The sequence below is a fragment of the Marmota monax genome, unplaced genomic scaffold (genome assembly GCF_021218885.2).
Source record: "Marmota monax isolate L192 unplaced genomic scaffold, Marmota_monax_Labrador192_F-V1.1 WCK01_AAM20220418_F8-fsc00245, whole genome shotgun sequence".
Classification (NCBI taxonomy): domain Eukaryota; kingdom Metazoa; phylum Chordata; class Mammalia; order Rodentia; family Sciuridae; genus Marmota; species Marmota monax.
Window position 1 is genome coordinate 441591 of NW_026693895.1, and position 18835 is coordinate 460425.

An 18835-nucleotide genomic window follows, 5' to 3' on the forward strand; every position below is an offset into this window, starting at 1 on the left:
AGTCAGAGTGGGCTGGGTGGGGACTGGAGGGACCGGCTCTGGCCTGTGTGTCCCGAGAGCCCGGGAGGTGCAGATTTCAGACAGGAGGTTCTGGTGGCTGGCAGGGAATGGGGACAAGACAGCCAGCCCATGGGAGAGCCAGAGGCTTGATCAGGCCACCTTCATGGGCTGACTGCTTGCTTCCCTCCTCTGGTGACCTGTGGCTAGCACTGAGTCAAGGAAGGTATTTCAGTAAACCAACCGTTGAGTTGAATGAACATTCCAGAATTTTTATCTCCAGTGAACATTGAGCTTCAGAGTCACCTGCATGGCCAGTGTCTCCTGAGCAGCTGTGACTGTCTCTTGGAAGTGTACAGAGCTGGTGGGTGTCCTTGGGTCATGGTCTTTCTCAGGGTCCTTTGTGCCCATGGTGGTTTGCTCAGAATCTCCCTGGGCAGTAGAGATGGACGCCGAGCCCACAGCCCACGTGCCAGGCAGAGTGCACGCCTGTTTGGCCGAGTGTGTTCTCTGTTGAAAATAAACGCCCGTTTCTTCAAAGTCCCACGTTCCAGTCTCTGGACATCAAGAAATCCTGTCTGGGGCTGGGGATGTGGCTCAAGCGGTAGCATGCTCGCCTGGCATGCGTGCAGCCCAGGTTCGATCCTCAGCACCACATACAAACAAAAAGATGTTGTGTCCCCCGAAAACTAAAAAATAAATATTAAAATTCTCTTTCTCTCTCTCTTTCTCTCTAAAAAAAAAAAAGAAGAAGAAGAAAGAAAGAAATCCTGTCTGTGTTCTGAGTGGGATATTAATCCATAGTTTAATGCATGTCGGTTAATCTAAAGTCCAGTCTTGACCACGGACAGTGCAGCGGGTGCCTGCCTTTGAATTTTATTTGGTGTCCACTGCACTGGAAACGCCAGCAGCAGGGGATGGACCCTAAGTGGTGGCTTTCACCAACCCTGCTCCAGATTTTGCCCCTGTGAGCACGCCCGGCCTGCACGCCCAGGTCCTTGGTGTCATTACTTGGCACCTCACAGTCAGGACACTGGGTAAAAGAGTGGCAGTGAGTGTCAGATGTGACTTCAGCTCCTTTGAACACCTGCTGTTCGTACCTGTGGTGGAGCCGCTGGGCCTTCTGGAGATGTCAGAGGCTTAGCATGACTGACGTGGAGCTCGTTATGAATTGACGGTCTTGTTTTTTATTTTCCTGCCCTTGTTGGCAGCGCTACAGAAAGCCCTTTGCGAAAGCCCCAGCCTGATTTCACTATCAACCACTTAACCACGATATTAATTTTTTCAATTGCTGAGCTTTTAAGATCTTAAATTACGTTATGAGTTGGGAAAATAGTTCTGTGGCTGAACCCGAACACTTTAACCAAGTCGGTGCATCTTTGAGTCACCAAGGCCCTTGGCATTGGAAACGCCCACCCCTCCTCTCCCCGCCCCTCACCCCACCCCTCACCCCGCCAGCGTAGGAAAGTGGATTGATTTTGCCTCCTGCTATTTTGCCATAGGAAATGATGCTACCAGACTTTTCACGATTTCAGAAAAAATTATTTTTCATTTAGGTGAAAATTCAGTTGACATGACATTCTCGCCAGAGCTGCCTGAATCTCACGCTTTGCATTTTGTTGGTAGCTGTAGTTACAGTTCAGGAGGAAGGGAACCGGGGCCTGGAAGTTCCCTGGGCTCAGGCTGGGGCTCTCGGTCAGCACTGGGGCTGCAGGTTATGGCTGATGAGCTTACGGTACAAGCACTTGATATTTTGTTGTGGTTTTTGTTTTGAAGGCTCAGTGCCAGGTTTATGGAGCCAAGTGTTTTTTTAGAAACTCCCTGTTCTGGGGTGAAAACGCACCTCAGCAGAATTTCCCCCTTGCAGTTTGTATGTACGGGTAAAATTGCTTTCTGAGTTAAAAACGCAACTTCCAACTTAGCGTTAAGAGCTTGAGTTTCAGATAAAAGGCCATTTTTTGGACCGTAGGTAGAGGAGTAGGAAGCCTTGAACACACTCTGATTGCAGTTCAAGTGTGCTTGGAATTCCAGCTCCTACCGTGTCATCTGGGCACCAGAGGATGTGGGCCATTGTGATTTTAGATTTAAGAGAGTCAAGAAATAAGAACTACATTTGCTTCTCAATGCAGACTGCTTCAGGCTCTCAAGGCCCTGGGTTTCCTCCCTGGCACCACCAAAAAACAAAACCAAAGCTGTTCTTTAAAAATCAGGTAGTGGCTGAGCACAGTGGCCCACACCTGTAATCCCAGCTACTCAGGAGGCTGAGACAGGAGGATTGCAAGCTCAAGACCAGCCTGTCTCAAAAAGTAAAAGGATTAGGGATGCAGCTCAGTGGCGGAGTGCTTACCAGTGCTGCTCCCGGGTTCAGTCCACAGTACTAAAAAAAATGATAGGTGCTATGTTAGAGTAACCCAGACAGATACGTTCCCTCTACAGATTGTTATTTATGTTGTGAATTTCTACCTAACCTTTTTAAGATCACACCCCAGTATGCTTGGTGGCTCACTTACTAAACCATAGGTATTGCCAGAAACTGTGCTAAGCCTGGAGTAAACCTTCATCTTTGGTTAATACAACTTTCCTGCTCTTAAATGCTCTTAGAAGACTCAAATCAGGGGCACCAGGGTGTCCCCATCATTTCTCACCCTTTGTGAAGTATTTTCAGGGGCTATGCCCTACACATCTCACAGAGCGCCAGCCCTGGGCCTCTCAGCTACTCTTGCCCTCTGGGTCTCAGCGCCAGACCCAGACCAGGATCTGTTTACATCTGTGTTTATTTGAGCTGAGGAACAGGGACTAAAATTTCCTTTCTGTGGAAGAAACAAGCCATTTGCTTATCTCTTTCTCCCAAAAAGCAGCACTTATCTTTAAGATAATCAAGTTGAGTTTGGCCCCTGGGGAGCCATAGTTGGCCCCAGGCTTGGTTAATTTGCTCTGGTGTGCAGCTTGATAAGCACTTCTGACACACATGCGCTCTTTGGTGCTTTGAGTTGCCAGCCAGGGATCCTGCAGCCTCTGAACCTCACCTAGGGTTTAGGTAGAACTGAGTCGCCTGTCTGCAGGTCAGAAAGTCAAAGGGAAGTTGCTTTGCTTTGCGTTAAAAGACCTCTAAAGTACAAATGCCCTTGTCCAGAGGTGCCTGGCAGCTAGCTGAAACAGTGTTTAACTCTGTGGAGCAGGGCTTGGCCTCCTCTGTTCCTGTACCCAATAACGATTGCAGCACGTGGACACTGGGTGTCACCAATCTCTCCATGTAGTAAACACCGAGTAGCATTTTTATGCTTCACAACTTCGTGCTGTGTGCGAATATTTCACTGACTGTGTGATGAAATTGGCGTTTGTTTGACTCCAGGGTAGAAGACAGGCTTGGCTCTGAGTCTGCTTGCCAGTGTCCCCGGGAGGTGGTGGGCTGCAGAGGCTCAGTGTCAGCACCGCCCTTCCCAGGTGCTGATGGGATGGGAAGCTAAGTAGTGCTGGGGTGTGGGCATCAACCCCTGAAGGGCTGACCCCCAGGGAACGGCAGGACCTGCAGCCTCAGCCTCTTCGCCCAGTAGCATGGCCACTCTCAAGTTCATCCTTTGCCAGTTGAGTTGTTTTAAAATTTCATTTAATGGACTTTATAGATAAACATGGGAACATCTGTGTGAATAAGCGCTAAGTACTCTTGCATAGCTGGATGTGGGTGGCGGGGCCATACCGCACCTGTCCTGTTCCCCACGACCTGGGCCTTGGCATTCCCTGCCAGGGCTTCCTTGACAGCATCCTCTGGCTTGCCCAAGAGTGCAGATGGCTGTGGGCTGGGCTCTGTGACCTCCACATAGAGGGCCTGCCTCTCCTAGGCCTCCTCATCTCTGTGGGATCGTGGGTCGGTGCACACAGCTGGGCTCTGGGACAGGGTTGTAGGGCAAGGATTTTAAGAACTAGAAAAACTTAGGGCTTTTCTGTGCTTCTATAGATCTGGGAATCAGTATCAGTTTTGTGGACCTTCTACCAAAACGCGAGCCAAAAGCCGTGCTTAGTGTTACTGTGAAACCCAAAGTCATTGACACTGCATGCCTCTCGTTACGTTGGAGTGCAGTGTGCTCCTTTTCAGGGACAGAGTTGGCTGTGGGCTGCAGGTGGCCTCCTGGAGCCTTCTCTTTGAGTGGGCACAAGGAAACCACCTTCCGCAGGCATGGCTGGTCCTGGGGCGGCTCACATTTCTGCTCTTGCCTTTGGATGCTGGTGGCTTGATGGTTACATTAGGCAGCAGATGAATGTGCTGGGTGTGAATGTTAGTGACAGCTTAATGAAAGGGCCACCCGCCCTCCGCGTTCTCCTTTCACAACGCCTTTGCTCCTGGACCAAAACATTCCCTCCCCCGCGTGGTGTTTGCACACCCGGACCTGCTGGACCCGCTTTATTGGCTGCATCAGTGTAGAGATGGGACAAGCAAGGAGCTTTCCTTTGGCCCTGGGTGGTGCGGTGGAGGACTGGCTGCTGTGTCACCAACCTCCCTCCAGACAGCCAGCCCACCAGCTCCGGTGTCCCCTTGGTTTGCTTTGAAGAGACAGCCCTTGCAGCTCGGTTCTCAGGTGGTGGCTGACACATTCCTGGGAGTTTTACCTTAAGATCAGAACCGTCATCTTACTGATATGCTGATTTTATATTGTAGTTTGTTTTCAGGGTATTTATTTTTATATATTTAGAAGTGTGTGTGTGTGTGTAATTTTTTTTTTTTTTTTTTTTTTTTTTTTTTTTTTGGCAATGCTGGGGAGGGAACTGGGTCCTCTAGCATCCTGGGTGAGGCTGCCCCTCGCTGTGCCCCCAGTGTGATTTCTTTGGTGTTCATGAATCCTTGCAATGAAGCCTGCATGCATGAGCCTGGATGTTTTTAATTGCTGCAAATCTGAATTTCCAGTTGTACAGCAGGAATTTATTCTGCATTTCTTATGCTTTGGCCAGAATCGCAGCAGACTTGTCGCTGTGATCCGGAATGCGTGTTGTAGCTCTGGAGAGTCCAGAGCCTCGACAGTGTACGGGGTGGGAGGACCGCGCACGGTGTGACTCTGTTCTGTTTGTCCCCGCAGCTTCCATGCGGCAGTCTCAGGCAGAACCTGCAGACATGCGCCCGGAGATCTGGATCGCGCAGGAGCTGCGGCGAATTGGAGATGAGTTTAACCTGTATTACCCACGGAGGGTAAGGCTGCCGTCCCGTCCCGTCCTGTCCCTTCCCTGCGTGTAAAGACCGAGTGGGACAGGAGCCCCGCTGACTCTGGAAGTGGAGGCCCTGCCACGTCTTGCCTGCTCTCCTTTATTGCTTGCAACTGGCTCTAGGCGAACTCAGTGATGGCCACAAATAAGACAGATGTGGCCTGCGGGGTTGTTAGGAGCAGAGACCCGACAACTCCGAGCTGAGGGTCACAAGCTCCAGGGCCCAGCTCCCGGGGGAGCGAGCTGCCAGCCCACGTGCCGAGCTGCTGCACTCCCTCTGCAGCTTGGGTCGCAGTCGAGCTCAGTTGGCACCACTTGGTCCTGGGAAACATCGCCAGCACCCATCGAAGACTCCCGTGACCTGCAGCTGCCTACATCACAGCAGGAAGCATTGTCCTCTCGACCCCCGTTGCTGTCCTTGCATGTTGTTTTTATTTATTTTTTTTTATGGGCACTGAGAATTGGACCCAGGGGTACTTAACCACTGAGCCACATCCCCAACCCTTTTTATTTTTTAAGACAGTCTCCATAAGCTGAGGCTGGCCTCGACCTTGTGATCCTCCTGCCTCAGCTTCCAAAGTCGCTGGGATCACAGGCGTCCGCCACCAGCTTGTTTGTTGAAATACATCGAGAAGCCATTAATCAGTGGCCCAAGTTACAGAAAAACTGGGATGCGTATCTTCCGTAGAAGCAGTGTGTCCTTAAAGTAGTTTTAGTCTGCCTCTGACGTGTTCTCTGAAGGCATTTTGGTGCTGCTGTGTTCGTCTGGGCCACAGTGTATGCAGGCAGTCCTCATGCTGAGGAGGGGAGGACGGGGTCCCTTCTGGAGAGTAGCTGGATACCCCCCAGTCCTGACTCTGGGCTTGTGTTAGGTCATTTCTGATGGGCATGGAGTCACCTCTGTGCTCAAGTAATGAACCAGCCTCATGCGTGTCTGTCCCCCTCCCCCATCTTCATAGGGGCTTGCAGATACCCTCAGGGCCACGTCTGACCTGGGTGTGGCTGCTGAGGGACAAGGCGCTGGCCCTGGTGCCCTGGGAGTCCTCGCTGTGCTGGGGCTCTGGACAGCCACAGCCAGCGTGGCTCCCATTCCTGTGGCTGGATGGGGGCTTGGGGACCAGTGTGTTCAGGAGGGTTCGTGAAGGTGTCTCTTAAACTTGGGGCACAGATGCCCGCCTCTGCAGGGCACCGTGAGGGTCAATGATGAGACGCAGGGCCAGGAGGGGCCTCAGAGTGCCGCCGTGGCCATCCCCCACAAGGCTGTTGGAGGTGAGCCATGGGCTCATGTGCAAATGAGGCAGGCTGTGGGGTTGTCCTTGTCACCTTGGCACCACGGAGGCGGCGGCAGCACCTGCCATGGGTGCCACCCCCCCTCCCAGGGTCCTTCATTCTGATGGGCCAGTGTGTTAAAGGGGCTGTGTCTCCTGATATGTGCCCTGTTGTCCTCCTGCTTGTCATAAAGTGACTTTACAGTGGGAATGTCACACTACTTGTAGGATTTTGTCACCGTGCACTTATTTTGCACATCTTAATTACCCCATACCATGAAGCGTTCGCTGAGAAAGGACTCTCACTGGGCTGGGATGTCGGGTACAGTAGGGATAGCTTCTTGATTGCAATCTAACTTTTTTTAAAGAAGGGCTAGTACGTTCTCCAGATTTTATGAATAGCCAGTTCAAAACACCAGCCTCCAAAACTGCACAGTGACACAGTGACCCCGGGCCACAGCTGGCCGCAGTGGTAGCTGTCAGACTAAGACAGCCATTGTCTGCCATCGCCCAGTGGGCCGTCATCGAAGGCCTGCCAGATGTGGGGGGGAAGCCAGAGGGGCTCTCCCCGCGTCCCCACTGGGGTGCCCTGGCCTCTTGGCCGGCTGCTGCCCGTTGCTTTCTCTCTGGCCTTGGGCTCCTTGAGCACCTGGGTCTGTCTGTCTGGCTCGGTGCCCTGTGTGCCCTTTCTCAGGCCTTGGTCGTGGTGCAGGGCCTTGCTGAGCCAGCCTCCACCCTCTCCTGTTGGAGAGGTGCAGGGGTGGTCCTGGGGCGAGTGGGGACGGAGACGCAGCTGTGAAGCGGAACCCTGCAGGTGAGGCCGGGCACAGGTCAGCCTGCACCCAGCGCCCGACCCTTCCCTCGGACCTCCACAACACGGGGATTTGGGGCATCTAAAAAGGGCTGGGGATGTGGTTGAGTGGTTAAGTGCCCCCGGGTTCAATCCCTGGTACCAAAAGAAAAGGGGAAACAGCCCTGGGGGTCTGCCACCGTGGAGCCAGGAAGAGCCCTTGGTCTGGTGGCCTGGGTGTCCTCCCTCTCGATTCCCGAGCGCACTGTCCCCTGGGTGATGCTGCTGCCCCCACTCCTGGTTCTTGAGCACGTTTCCTCACAGTTGAAGCACTCTCCACGGAGCATGGTGTGGCTGTGGTCAGGAGGGGCTGCTGTTCAGTGCTAGACTGTGGACTGGTCAGATGTCCTGACAAGGACGTCGTTTTAGCCTTGCCTCCCCGCCCCCAGATCATAGGATATTCTGCAGTCCTGGATCTGTTCTAGGATCGTGCATTGGATTTCTGTGTCAGCTCCTGGCTTCGTTAGTTTAGGCCTTTCTCAGTCTCTCGTGACAGTGACGTATCAGAAGGGTCGGGCAGTTCTGGTTCACAGATCCCTGCATTTGGCTTGCTTGGCATTTCCACGCCGTGAGGCTTGGTTTCGTGTTTCTGAGGAAGCCCTGTGTATCGTCCCTGTGCTGCTCTGGTGTGGATGCCGAGGGTCGGAGGGTGTCTTCTGCTACGGAGCGAGGACTTTCATTAACAGGAGCAGAGACCGTGTAAAGGGACAGAACTTGGCTCTCCCATGTTTTTGTTTAGTTTGTGTCTTGATTGGTGGCTTCTGGTTGTACCTGGTGGGTTTTACACCTGAAGCTCGACTTCTCAGTGACTGGGTCGAGGCAGCAGTCTGGGGCCTTGGTGGCCATGCTGTGTGGCACAGCCTGAGCCCTGGGGAGGCCATGGGGCTCCTGACAGGCACTCGACACGCAGCGAGCTGTCCCCATGTGGTGTGCGATCCCCCGTTCCCAGGTCCACACCACAGGGAGGCAGGCACTGGGGACTCACAGAGGGCCAACCAGGACTGTGAGAGAAGCCAGGGACACAGGGCTGTCCCCAGGCCTAAGGGAAGAGACGTCTAGAGGAGCCGGCTGCATTTTGGAATTTGTGGGGAATTTGTAATTTGTGTCTTGGCCTTCGAAGAGTGGTGCCATGGACGACGGCATGTCCACAGCCTGCGCCTCGCCCTCTTTAGCCTCCTCGACTGTGGGTGGGAGCATCACACAAGACTGGTCCTGCTGTCCATTAACAGCCTTCCTGATTCCTCCCTTGGCCAGAACCTGTGAGCCGGGGGCCAGCTCACCTGCAGGTGGAGTTGTGTCCACTTAATGGGTGTCTCAGCTATGGGCTGAGGCTGCAGTCCAAGGGTGTCGAGGGGTGCTGGGCCCCGCAGAGCATGAAGGTACTGTTCTTGAAGTCACTGGACCGGACTGCACCCAGCCTTGCCACCCCTCCCAGTGCTAAAGCTGGCTCTGTGTTCCCTGGGGCTGATTTTCCCCAGTGCTGGGGATTCAGCCAGGGGCACTTAACCACTGAGCCCCAGCCTCAGCCCTTTGCCTTTTTTATTAACAGGTCTCCCCCATTGCTTAAGGCCTCATTAATTGCTGAGGCTGGCTTTGAACTTTATATCCTCCTGCCTCTGGCTCCCCTGTGATTTTGTCTGTGCCTCACATTCATTTTGTCCAGCTAGAGTCCCTGTGCAGGGAGACTGCTGTCAGCAGTGTCTTGGGGACAGTGGGCTGCAGTGGACACCTGTGACGATGGCTTCCATAGAGGGGCGGGGAGCAGAGGCCCTTGGGGTCTGACCACGGCAGTGCGGTGTGTGGCTCTCACTGCCTATGCCCCGTCTGTGCCTGTGCCTGTGGGGATCGGCTGGAGCACAAGAGGACCGGAGTGTGGCCCTGAACGGGGGGGGGGGGGGGGGGGGGGGAGTGGCCTGCCGGTGGGTTTGAGTGAGCAAGTCTGACTGCCGTGCCTTGGCCCCCTGTGATGGTGTGAGCCTCACCTCAAGGTGCACTCACCTTCAAAGAAGTAAGATGCTGTGTGCTGTCTCCCGCCTTTGGAAATCCGTGGCTCTGAAGATCAGGTGCAGGAAGAGGCCCCCAGTGGCCTGCGCAGTGAGTCACACACTGGACAGACCAGAGGTGTGTGTCCTGGGCAGCGTGCTTTGAAGGCCTTCTACTGAACACTGGGGTTTGATAAAAGGGCTGCTTTCTGTTGCTGTCTGCGGAAGCAGGACGCACGGTCCGCACGAGAGCTCTGACACGCAGACTCCACCTGGCTGGAAGCAGAGATGGCTGCTCTCTCCGGTGTGCGTCTGCGGTTCCTGGCAGAGGCTGCCCCTTAGCTGTGACGCAGCACCAGGGTTGGCAGTGCAGTGCCAAGAAGGTGACAAGCACTTAACTTAGTTTCCCCGAGACATTGAAGAACTGTTCAGGTACTCAGCACAGGTCCTTCCCTGCCTTGCTGAACACAGGCTTTCTGTGACTTGGGGACAGTACACTCGGGGAGTCCCCTCCTGGAGAAGCTCAGGCTCAGGGGTCAGATCTCAAGCCTGGCAGGCCCCTTCCCTGAAGGAGGCCTGGGTGTGCATCATGCTGAAGGTTCAAGGGGGACATTTAGAGATAGAGCGTCCCTTGTCATCACTGCCGTTCACTCTGACACCTCTTGGGTGGCCTCCACCTGCTGTATGGCCATGCCCGCTGTGGGCAGATGTGAGGAGAGGGTGTCGGGGTGTGTAAAGGGCACCGGGACGTCACTAGTAAGTGCTTCGTAGCGCCACGCAGTGTGCCTGGTCCCCTCAGCCAGGCAGGTGCTGCACCTGCAGGGCGCCTGGCACTGGGGACCTCAGGCTGAGCATGACCGTGCAGAGATGCAGGTGCTGGAGAGAGTCTCCCTGGGGTTATTTTTTAATCTCTGGAGGAGGAAATGAAGATACACAGCAAGGCTTGGCGCCTCTGCAGACACCAGGAAGAAGCATCTTGCGCGTCTCCTCGACCTGAGCCCAGAGGCCTGGCTGTGGTCAGCATGCGCTGCGTCTCGCTGGGCATTTCTCTGAGGCTGGGCCTTCGGGACGGTGCATTTATGCTCTGAATCTAATGTCTCACACACTGGAGCCTCACAGCCAGCCGTGAGAATTGGCTCTGGCTCTCTGTGCTGCAGAGCTGGTGGTGGTGACTCGTCCAATCTGGCCAGCGCTGGCCCCAGGGGCTCCAGTAAGCTGATACCACCGAGTCAAAAAAGGCCTTGCCGCCCGAAGAGCGTCCAGCACAGGCTGCCCCGGGCTGAGCTGCAGAAAGGCCACAGCCAGAGGAGTTTCTTTAAATGATGATCAGAAAGAGAATTAGAGTTGGTTCACAGACAGTGTTTCCAGTCTGTGACACCACCTGGGCCCCCAGCCTCCCCCGCAGGGCTGCTGTCTCAGCTGTTGGGCACCAGCTATGTAAATGCCCGTTTCCTTGGTGACAGATGGTGAGTTTGGTCTTCGCATACATTGTGGCAGCAGCCCTGAAACCAGAGATGGCGTTGGACCAGGGTTCTCGGCCTGAAAACGCAGAGAAGGCCCTTGGGTTGCTCCTCACACGCTAGCCCTTTTCTCCTGAGTCAAGTACTGACTGTTGGGTGATGGGAAGGCAGAGGGACGGTGGTGCCACTGTGCCCTGGAAGGTGCTGTGGAAGGCCCCACGTTCTCAGGCTCCTGGACGCTCATCCTCAGTCTGGAGGTCAGACACCATTAAGTCCCTCCTGGTCTCACAGTCCAAACCCGGTCCCCTATAACATGTTGATGCTTCAAGATAAAAATTAAAACAACAACAACAACAACAACAAAACAATAGGTTCAGGACATTGTAGACATTCAGTCTTGAAATTGCATAAGAAGCAAGTTTTGAATGGGTTAGTTTCAACGATGAAGAGACTGTCAGGTTTCCCTTGTTCCTTTGACTGCCAGGAAATTCATACCTCAGGCTCTGGTGCCACAAACCTTGCTCTAGTTCTTGGGGTAAGTCTCCCTTTCCTGATGTCATTTCTGATCTCTTAAACTTTATTTTCATTTCACTGTGCACATCTGTGTCTGTTTTACCGTCGTTGCCCCCCCCCCCCCCCGCAAGCCTGCTGAGTGTACGTGTATGTTGCACTTTGTGAGTGTCTGGCCTAGTGGGTTTTGGCCCCACCATTGGAGCACAGCCTGGTGGGCTTGGTCCTGCTGAGGTCTGAGCTGAGTCCTCGGAGTCACTTGGTGGGCTTCCATCCTCATTCAGGCACTGGCTAAGGCGAGGCTTCCTTCAACTCTGAGGAGCGGCACCCTCCCCAGCACCAGGCTCCTAGTGTGGCCAGAGGGGCTGACTGGCCCCAGAGTCACCCTGCACTCTGTCCTGGACTGGGCATGCCAGCGTCCTTGTTCTCCACCGTGGGAGCTGGCTGTGGTCCTCGGTGGCGTGTGCCATGGCAGGAGAGAGGGCTCCAAGCACCTGTCCTGTCCTGCTCTGCCACCTCCAGCCACTTGCAGCATGGGGAGTGCTACTTGCCTCTTAGGATTGTTTTGAAGACTCATTTCCTTCAGTGATGGCAGTGAGCGATTCTTCTGACCCCAGACCCGGTACACAGTCTGCAGGACTGGCGTGTGGGCAGCTCTTGGACGAGGAGGTGTAGCTGGATGCCCTGGTACTGCTCGGGTGCAGCTGGAGGATGGCTCGGGGAAGGGTCTGCAGGTCTGTGCTCCTCGCCATGCCCTCTGCCCTGGGCATCCCTGGGCACAGTGCTCCCCTCCTGGCCAGAAGAGCTGGCAGCCCTGCCCCAGGCTCCCCTTATTATGAGAAGCCAATACTGTTCCTCGTGTCCTGTTGCTCGCCCTGTCCATCTGGTCTCTCTCCTGGCTGCCCTGTCGTCCTGGCCAATGTCTCTGTCATCTCATTTACCCCCATGATGTCCTGGGGTGGCTTCCTGTTTATTATCTCGTGCTAACAGGGGCCGTGGTCAGGCCTGCAAGTGCCCCTTGCAGGACCTTGGGAACTGGCTTGACACTCCTTGCTACGAGAGGAAGCTCAACCTGTGCTGGGCACTCAGATGCCTCCTGAGAGCCATGCAAGAGGCTGGTATGGACCCGGCCCAGGGAGGGTATCTGGCCCTGCCACTCTCAGTGCATCTGTTGCCCTCCAGCCCTGTGCCACGCGCCAGAAGCCATCGCTCCACAGGTTGCAGGGCAGATCCCACCGCCATGTTGGCTTTTAACTGGTGGCCCCACCACGCAGTGCTTGGCAGGCCCTGCCCATAGGCACATTCCAGCCCGGGGGTATTGCCTTGGCCAGTACCAGGGGTGCACATGCCTTAACCTCCTGCCAGTGCGGTCCACCTCGGGTTTGTCCATGGCTTTGAACTCCTCGCCCTCCAACACCCAGACTGAGGCTCAGCCGCAGCTGCAGGAAGGAGCTCGTGCAGGGTGCGGGTTCGAGCTGGCTGCCATGGCTGGCCCCCTGCAGGACTTGGGGCAGTTGGGACCTGGTTCTCGTCCTCACCCGCTGCAGCCCCCTTCCCCTGTCCTGAACCAGTCGTGGGCCACACCCTGGGCTGGCACCACTGTGAGTCAGTGCTCATGGCTTCTTCCATTGAACATCAGCCAGGAGCGATTGCTCACTTGTGGAAGCGTGTGCCAAGAGTCGTGCCCGCCTCCTCAGAGGGCAGGAGGAGTGGCTGCCGCATGGCCTCGCTGGTCAGGGACCTGGGCCTTCCTGTCACCAAAATGCCCCCGAGACATACACCTTGGCTCTCCCCACCTGTGTCCGAATCGCCCTTGATGTGACTCCTTACCCAAGGTCACAGCCACCATGCTTCACCTGTCCTCAGATACCGCCAGGACTGGGACCTGGAGCCTGCCAGTGTAAACAGGCCTGTCCCGTGGGTGGCCCTTTGGTGTCATTTTGACCGTGGACACCCATCAGCCCATCCTCTAGTCACTCTGAAGACAGAGTGGCCCCAGGTAGGCCTGAGGCTCCCTCCGGGGCAGATGGCCCAGCCTGTCAGCACGCCTGCTTCCCGTCAGCGAGTTGTGGTTTTATTTTGAATAAGCCTCTTTCAACCCATTAATATTAGTCTGCACCAAAATTAACCTTCCCCTAAATTATTCTCACACAGAAGGAGCAAAGTAATTTTGAAAGTTAAATCAAAACAAAGCAATCTGTGTGTACAGTGATAAAAATCGCAGACTGTGGTTACGGAGCCGTCTGCAGGCCTCCTGACAGGGCTGATTTCCTCCGTCTTGTTATGGAAGGAAGCGGGAAATGCCCTGGCTTATCGCAGGCCATGGTGCGCGGGCACCTGCAGCTGGGGTCCTGAGCAGGCCATGGGCTCAGCCTGACTCTTGGCCGGTGGCTCCCAGGACAGAGCCCTGGAAGCAATTTCTGGGGCTGTGGGGGCAGTGGGGTCTGCTAAGATTGGTCACTAGGAAGGGCAGGGCCACTTTCTGACTTGAATGTGAACCAGGGTGCCCCTTCTGGTGTCGACTTGGGCTGCTGTGTGTCAGCCCCTCGTGGTCACCTGTACAGGGATGGACCTGGAGTGGGCACGCTGAAGACCTGAGTGAGCCTCTGAGGCTAGCTAGAAGTGATCTGTAGTGCCCTCTGCAAGTGGCCTTCTGTCCTCACTTGGTCTTTGCTCCTGGGTGAGGGTGGGAGGTGGGCCTGGCATCTGACCGTGGGCTTCAGGCGTTGGTGTTTATCCAGCGAGCTGCTGGGCAGCAGGGCACGGCGCATCCTCGCGCCCCTTCATTTAGCTTCTTAGGGCAAATCACTGGTTTCACAAATTATAGCTACCAGCAATTCACCTTTGAGGGAGTCGGTGACATGGGATATCCATGTACAGGTGCACATGGTTCCTCAGGCTACCCAATACCGTTCGTGCCCTCCTCAGAGGACCTGGTTTCCAAGCCGCCCCTGCAGGAAGCTTTGCCACCCACAGTTTTAGGGAGCAGAGGTCCTTCTCCGCTGTCCAGCACAGTGTCCGTTGGTTGCTTTACACTCCTGTCCTAAGGCGGTCACTTGGCAGGCCTGCCCTGCATGAAGGACGTCGTCTGCAGGGGCTGGAAATGCCCCCCAGCAGTCTCAAGGGGTTGGCACTGCAGGAGGCCCTCAGAGGCCTTGCAGTGACTAAGGAGGGCGGGTGGTCCACTCAACACCAGCACCCAAAAGCAGACGGACACTGAGAAGCTTTGCTTTTGTGTTTCAGGTATTTTTTAATAATTACCAACCTGAAGACCACCCCCAAATGGTTATCTTGCGCCTGTTGCGTTGCATCATCCGCCTGGTGTGGAGGATGCACTGACGGGGTCTCCAGAGCCGGACACGCGCGGACTCTTCGCTCCCAGCGAGGGCCAAGCCCAGCCCCATGTCCCCAACCCCGCTGTGCAACCAGCGCAGCGTTCTTCCCGCGGCGCTGAGGGCGGGACAGCGCAGAAGACCCTGTGTCCGCGGGTGGACTTGACCTTGCATCCTGTGGCTCCGCACTGCGCCTGCGCGTGTCTGTGGAAGTTGCTGTGAATGTAAATGGGGGAGGATTCCTTTTTAATGCAGAAACCGTGGTTCTTGGAGCAGGATTGTCTGCAGAAGGGTGTTTACATGTCGTGGCTTTCCCACCTCCTGCAGTAAGAACAGGTTTTTTTCACAAAGGAAATGGAAACTTTTTAACCAACTTGTGAATGATTTTTTTTGTACTAAATTTTAAGAACTTATTCCCTATCTCAGAGGATTATCTAAACCCTGCAGTGGAAACTGAGCCAGCTAGTTTATAAAGCTGCCTTAGTTTATTTTTAGAAAATACTGTACAGAATTTTTTAACAGGGAGAGGTGTGATGGGCTCCCTCCCTCCTTCCCCTGCCGTTGAGACTTTGAGATTTCTTTTTTCTTTTTTTCCTTTTTTGATCATTAAAATCAAAAGTTGTTCTTATAAAATGGAACTGGGCAGGGGGCAGGGGACCTGCTGTCCCTTGGCCGGCCTCACCTGCTTTGTAAATATTTATTTACTTCCTTCAACTCAGCTGCCTGTGCGGCAACATTTCCGACTGTTTTGGTGTGTCTTTCCCGGTCACCGGTGAGTCAGCCCCAGTCCATCTGGATGCTGATGTGCAGGTTTGGTCCAAGGCGAAGCATCATTGGTCAGAGCAGGAGTTGGCACCTGGCCAGTTGGGGGTGCCATGTTGGTCCCCTTGGTTTACAGGGACTTATCCTGGAGTGTTCTGGAGAGGGAGAGCCGTCCCATGGCCATACGGCCCAGGGGAGCCACGTGCCAACATGCTGCCAGCCTGGCTGCAGCTCTGCCTGCTGGCCCCCTCCTGGCCTGTGGTACTCCCTCAGTGCCTGCTCCTTCCAGCCTGCCTTGGAAGAGCAGCTTCATTCTGCTTTGCACCGCACCCCTGGGCAGAGTCCAGCGTGTCCCCTGAGCCTTCTGAAAGTTTTGCTTTTCCCGTTTTCTTAGGCCAGTTGGGTCGGTGTCGGTGCACCTGGCCTCCACCTCTGTGGGGCGCGCTCTCTGCCTGCCCCTATTGTCCCCTGGGATCACAGCACATCTGAAGCCATCGGTCAGTCATTTCAGAAGCAGGAAAACCAGGGAGACCCAGGAAAGACCCAGATGGGGTGGGGCTGCAAACCCTGGGATTCTTAAAAGTTTCAAAATCTCAAATCATGAAACAGCTTTTCTAAAAGGAGTGGATGAGTTTTCAAAATACATCAGCAGTGCCAGCAGCTCTTGCTCTTGCTTCTGCCAGGTAGAGTACCAGTGTGGTCACATTAAATTAAGTGGAAAATCATTCTTCCCTTACTTCCCAGGTTTCTGTGTATGTGTGTAGATATACGTGTACAGACATATGTATACATATGTATATGTTGCCTATATGCTTTCTTCTTTAAGTAGAGATGATCTGATTCCAAATATTATTCCTTTTTATATCTTGAAAGCTGTGTGGGAGCACAGCTTGTCTCCTGATGTGTCTTGAGCCCCCTGTGGTCACACGTGCAGCCCACGGTTGCAAGGTGGGGTGGGGATTGCAGCTGCGACCCTGCTGGACACACACACACACACACACACACACCAAAGATGTATCTGGTTCTGGGCCGCCCGCCTCCCAGGTCTCTGTGCTCATGTGCCAGTCTCTCAGACCAGAGCACTTTATGTCTCCTCAGCCCTGTGGCTCCCTGGGACAGGTGCCCAAGGCGGTACCAGCATGCTTGGTGCTGGCTGGGTTACAGCCTGGCCTCCAGGCTGGCAGGAGCAGCTCAGAGGAGAGGCTTCGGCCTGTGCATGGCAAAGGCTACCAGGATGCCAGCACCCGAGCGTGGAGAGATGGCGGAGTCTCTGTACTGTACTGTTGATCAAAACGCCTCCTGCAGGAAGTGTGCCTCCCTGCGTGGGCACGCCTTGGCTTCTTAGTTTTTAATTATTTTTTAATTTTTTGTAGGAAAAAGTTACCTAGACCCCCCCCCCCTTTTTTTTTTTTTTGAAAATGCGGGTTTTGTGCCTTGATGACCTCTCCCGTGTGAGGTTTGTAAAAAGTGTAAAAAGTGTCCTCTGGTTTCACAATGAAATGCAATAAACAGAAAGATCCCTCTGAGATTCTTCCAGTTCCGGTCCCAGAAATGAGTTGGTGAAGAATTGGGGGGGGGGGGGTTAAGAGGGTTGGAAAAACCAATTTAAAATTCCATAAGTAAAGTACAGAGAAATGCATTTTTCTCCTGTTCCCCCTTCTCTGTGTTGTATATATATTGACTATTTATTAGATTAGGTCATATTTTTCTTACCAACTGAGCCAAATGTCTGTGCAATTATGTCCCCTTGACCTTTCTTGTAAAATTTTGTACAGTATCAATGAGTGAAAATCACTGTTTTTTCTAAATCTTTTTCAGAATCAAGGATTGTAAATATTGTAGATTCTTTTTCTGTGTTATGTGGCCTACTGTTTTATAATGCTGTAACTTGTAGAAATGTTGTATATTTATTTTCTGCTTATTTAATGTGTTAAGTTTGGAAAGTGTTGACGTCCCTGTCCCCCATACCCTGCCATCCCGGGACTGGGCGCCGGCTCCCAAGGCGGGAGGTGGTGACTGGTGGGCTCTTGCAGACCGCGTGGTCTTCCCGGGGTGGCCTCTGGCATCCGTTCCTGGTGGTCAGCTCTTGGGCCCTGCCACCTTCGGGTGGAGTTTGCATGTGACACCCAGGAGAAACCAGCAATCTAGCAGTGTACAAAATTCCACTCCAAGAAGTACTCAGCAGCCTCTGCCTGTCCAGAGCAGCTGGCTTCTCTCAGGAGCAAATTTGCTAATTCCAGGCCATGGCTTTTAAGATGGAAAAAAAAAAAAAAAAGTATTCTCAGCAGGTGGGCAGGTTTTCCCATTGGAAAGCCTCACCTGACAACTCAGCATTGCCGTGGATAAACTGAGTCCCCTTGAGAGGCACTGCTGACCCAGTTGTCCAGGGCAGGGGCCAGGCGGGACCAAGAGACAGGCTGCTTCGGGGTGCCTCCAGTCACCAGGCCCTTCTTGGCAACTGGTGAGTGAATGGCTCCTCCCCACCTGCACCTGCCCGTGGGTCCTGTGCTGAGGTGTGGACTGACCGTTGTCCTGGGGAGCTAACTGCACCTGGCACTTCACCATCTGGTCACTGCATTTGGTCAGCCTGCTTCTCCAGGTCTCTGCCCTCTTCCCAATTCTTCATCCCCCTTGGGAGAGGTTGGGGGCCCGCTGGGCTGGGTGTCAAGATGTGAAAGCTTGTGGATGCTCCAGGGACATCTAGTGACCCCTCAAGGGCGGTTCTGCCGTCCCTGTGTCGCTAAATCAGCCGGGGTCTGCTGTGTGCGAGAAGCACCCTCGAGCTCACAGCTGAGTAACTTGACTACTTTACCTGGGAATTTCAGACCCTGAGAGCTCTCTTGGGTTTTATGTGCAGGTTCTGTGACCACTCATTACTGTATCGGAACTCATCAGGTACCCATTTATAAATAGCACTGACCTGTCTGTATATTGACCCATCACTAACTCGTCCCCTAGAACCCAGCATATGTAGCATTGTATTGCAATTTCCCTGGCTGACTTGTGTTTTGCACTGATGAATTTTGACAGGGTAATCGCCACTTTACTTGTGCAATACTGCTGTAAATAAGTGCAGATTTTTTTTTTTTAAGAATCTCAATCTTTTATGTTCTTAATGAATTTTATATAAATAAAACTTTCAACTTGTTCTGGTGAGCTGTCTGATGCTTTCACAAAAATGGGGGAGAAACAGCTTAAGTTGATTTTGAGTCGGCTGGTATAACGAACAACAGCTAGTTCTGCCCTGTAGTCCAACATGATTCAGCCCTCAGTAGAGGGGCCTGGGGCAGTGGCTGCATCTGACCTGTCGCAGTCGAAGAAAACCTGAAAGACAGAAGTCCCTTGTGACCTGAGTAGAAAGGGCTGTCCTGCAGCCCCTGCTCAGAGCCCGGGGGATCTCAAGTGCCCAGCCCCAGGGTAAAGGGACCATCACCTTCTCACAAAGGAACCTCGGAGCCCCCTGGCCCCAGCTGCAGTGGCT

The 18835-nt window shown here is 53.9% G+C and overlaps 1 protein-coding gene across 4 annotated transcripts in view; it reads left to right on the plus strand.

The window, feature by feature from the left end:
* The window catches only part of Bcl2l11 (BCL2 like 11), a 35629-nt gene extending 17127 nt beyond the window's left edge, over positions 1 to 18502 (plus strand). For all 4 annotated transcript variants that reach the window (XM_046462811.2, XM_046462812.2, XM_046462813.2 and 1 more), the window contains 2 exons: positions 5067 to 5176; positions 14504 to 18502. In XM_046462811.2, the coding sequence (XP_046318767.1) occupies positions 5067 to 5176; positions 14504 to 14599 (206 nt within the window). In that variant the 3' untranslated portion in view covers positions 14600 to 18502. The remainder of the gene's footprint in view (positions 1 to 5066; positions 5177 to 14503) is intronic.
* Positions 18503 to 18835: the final 333 nt, after the last annotated feature.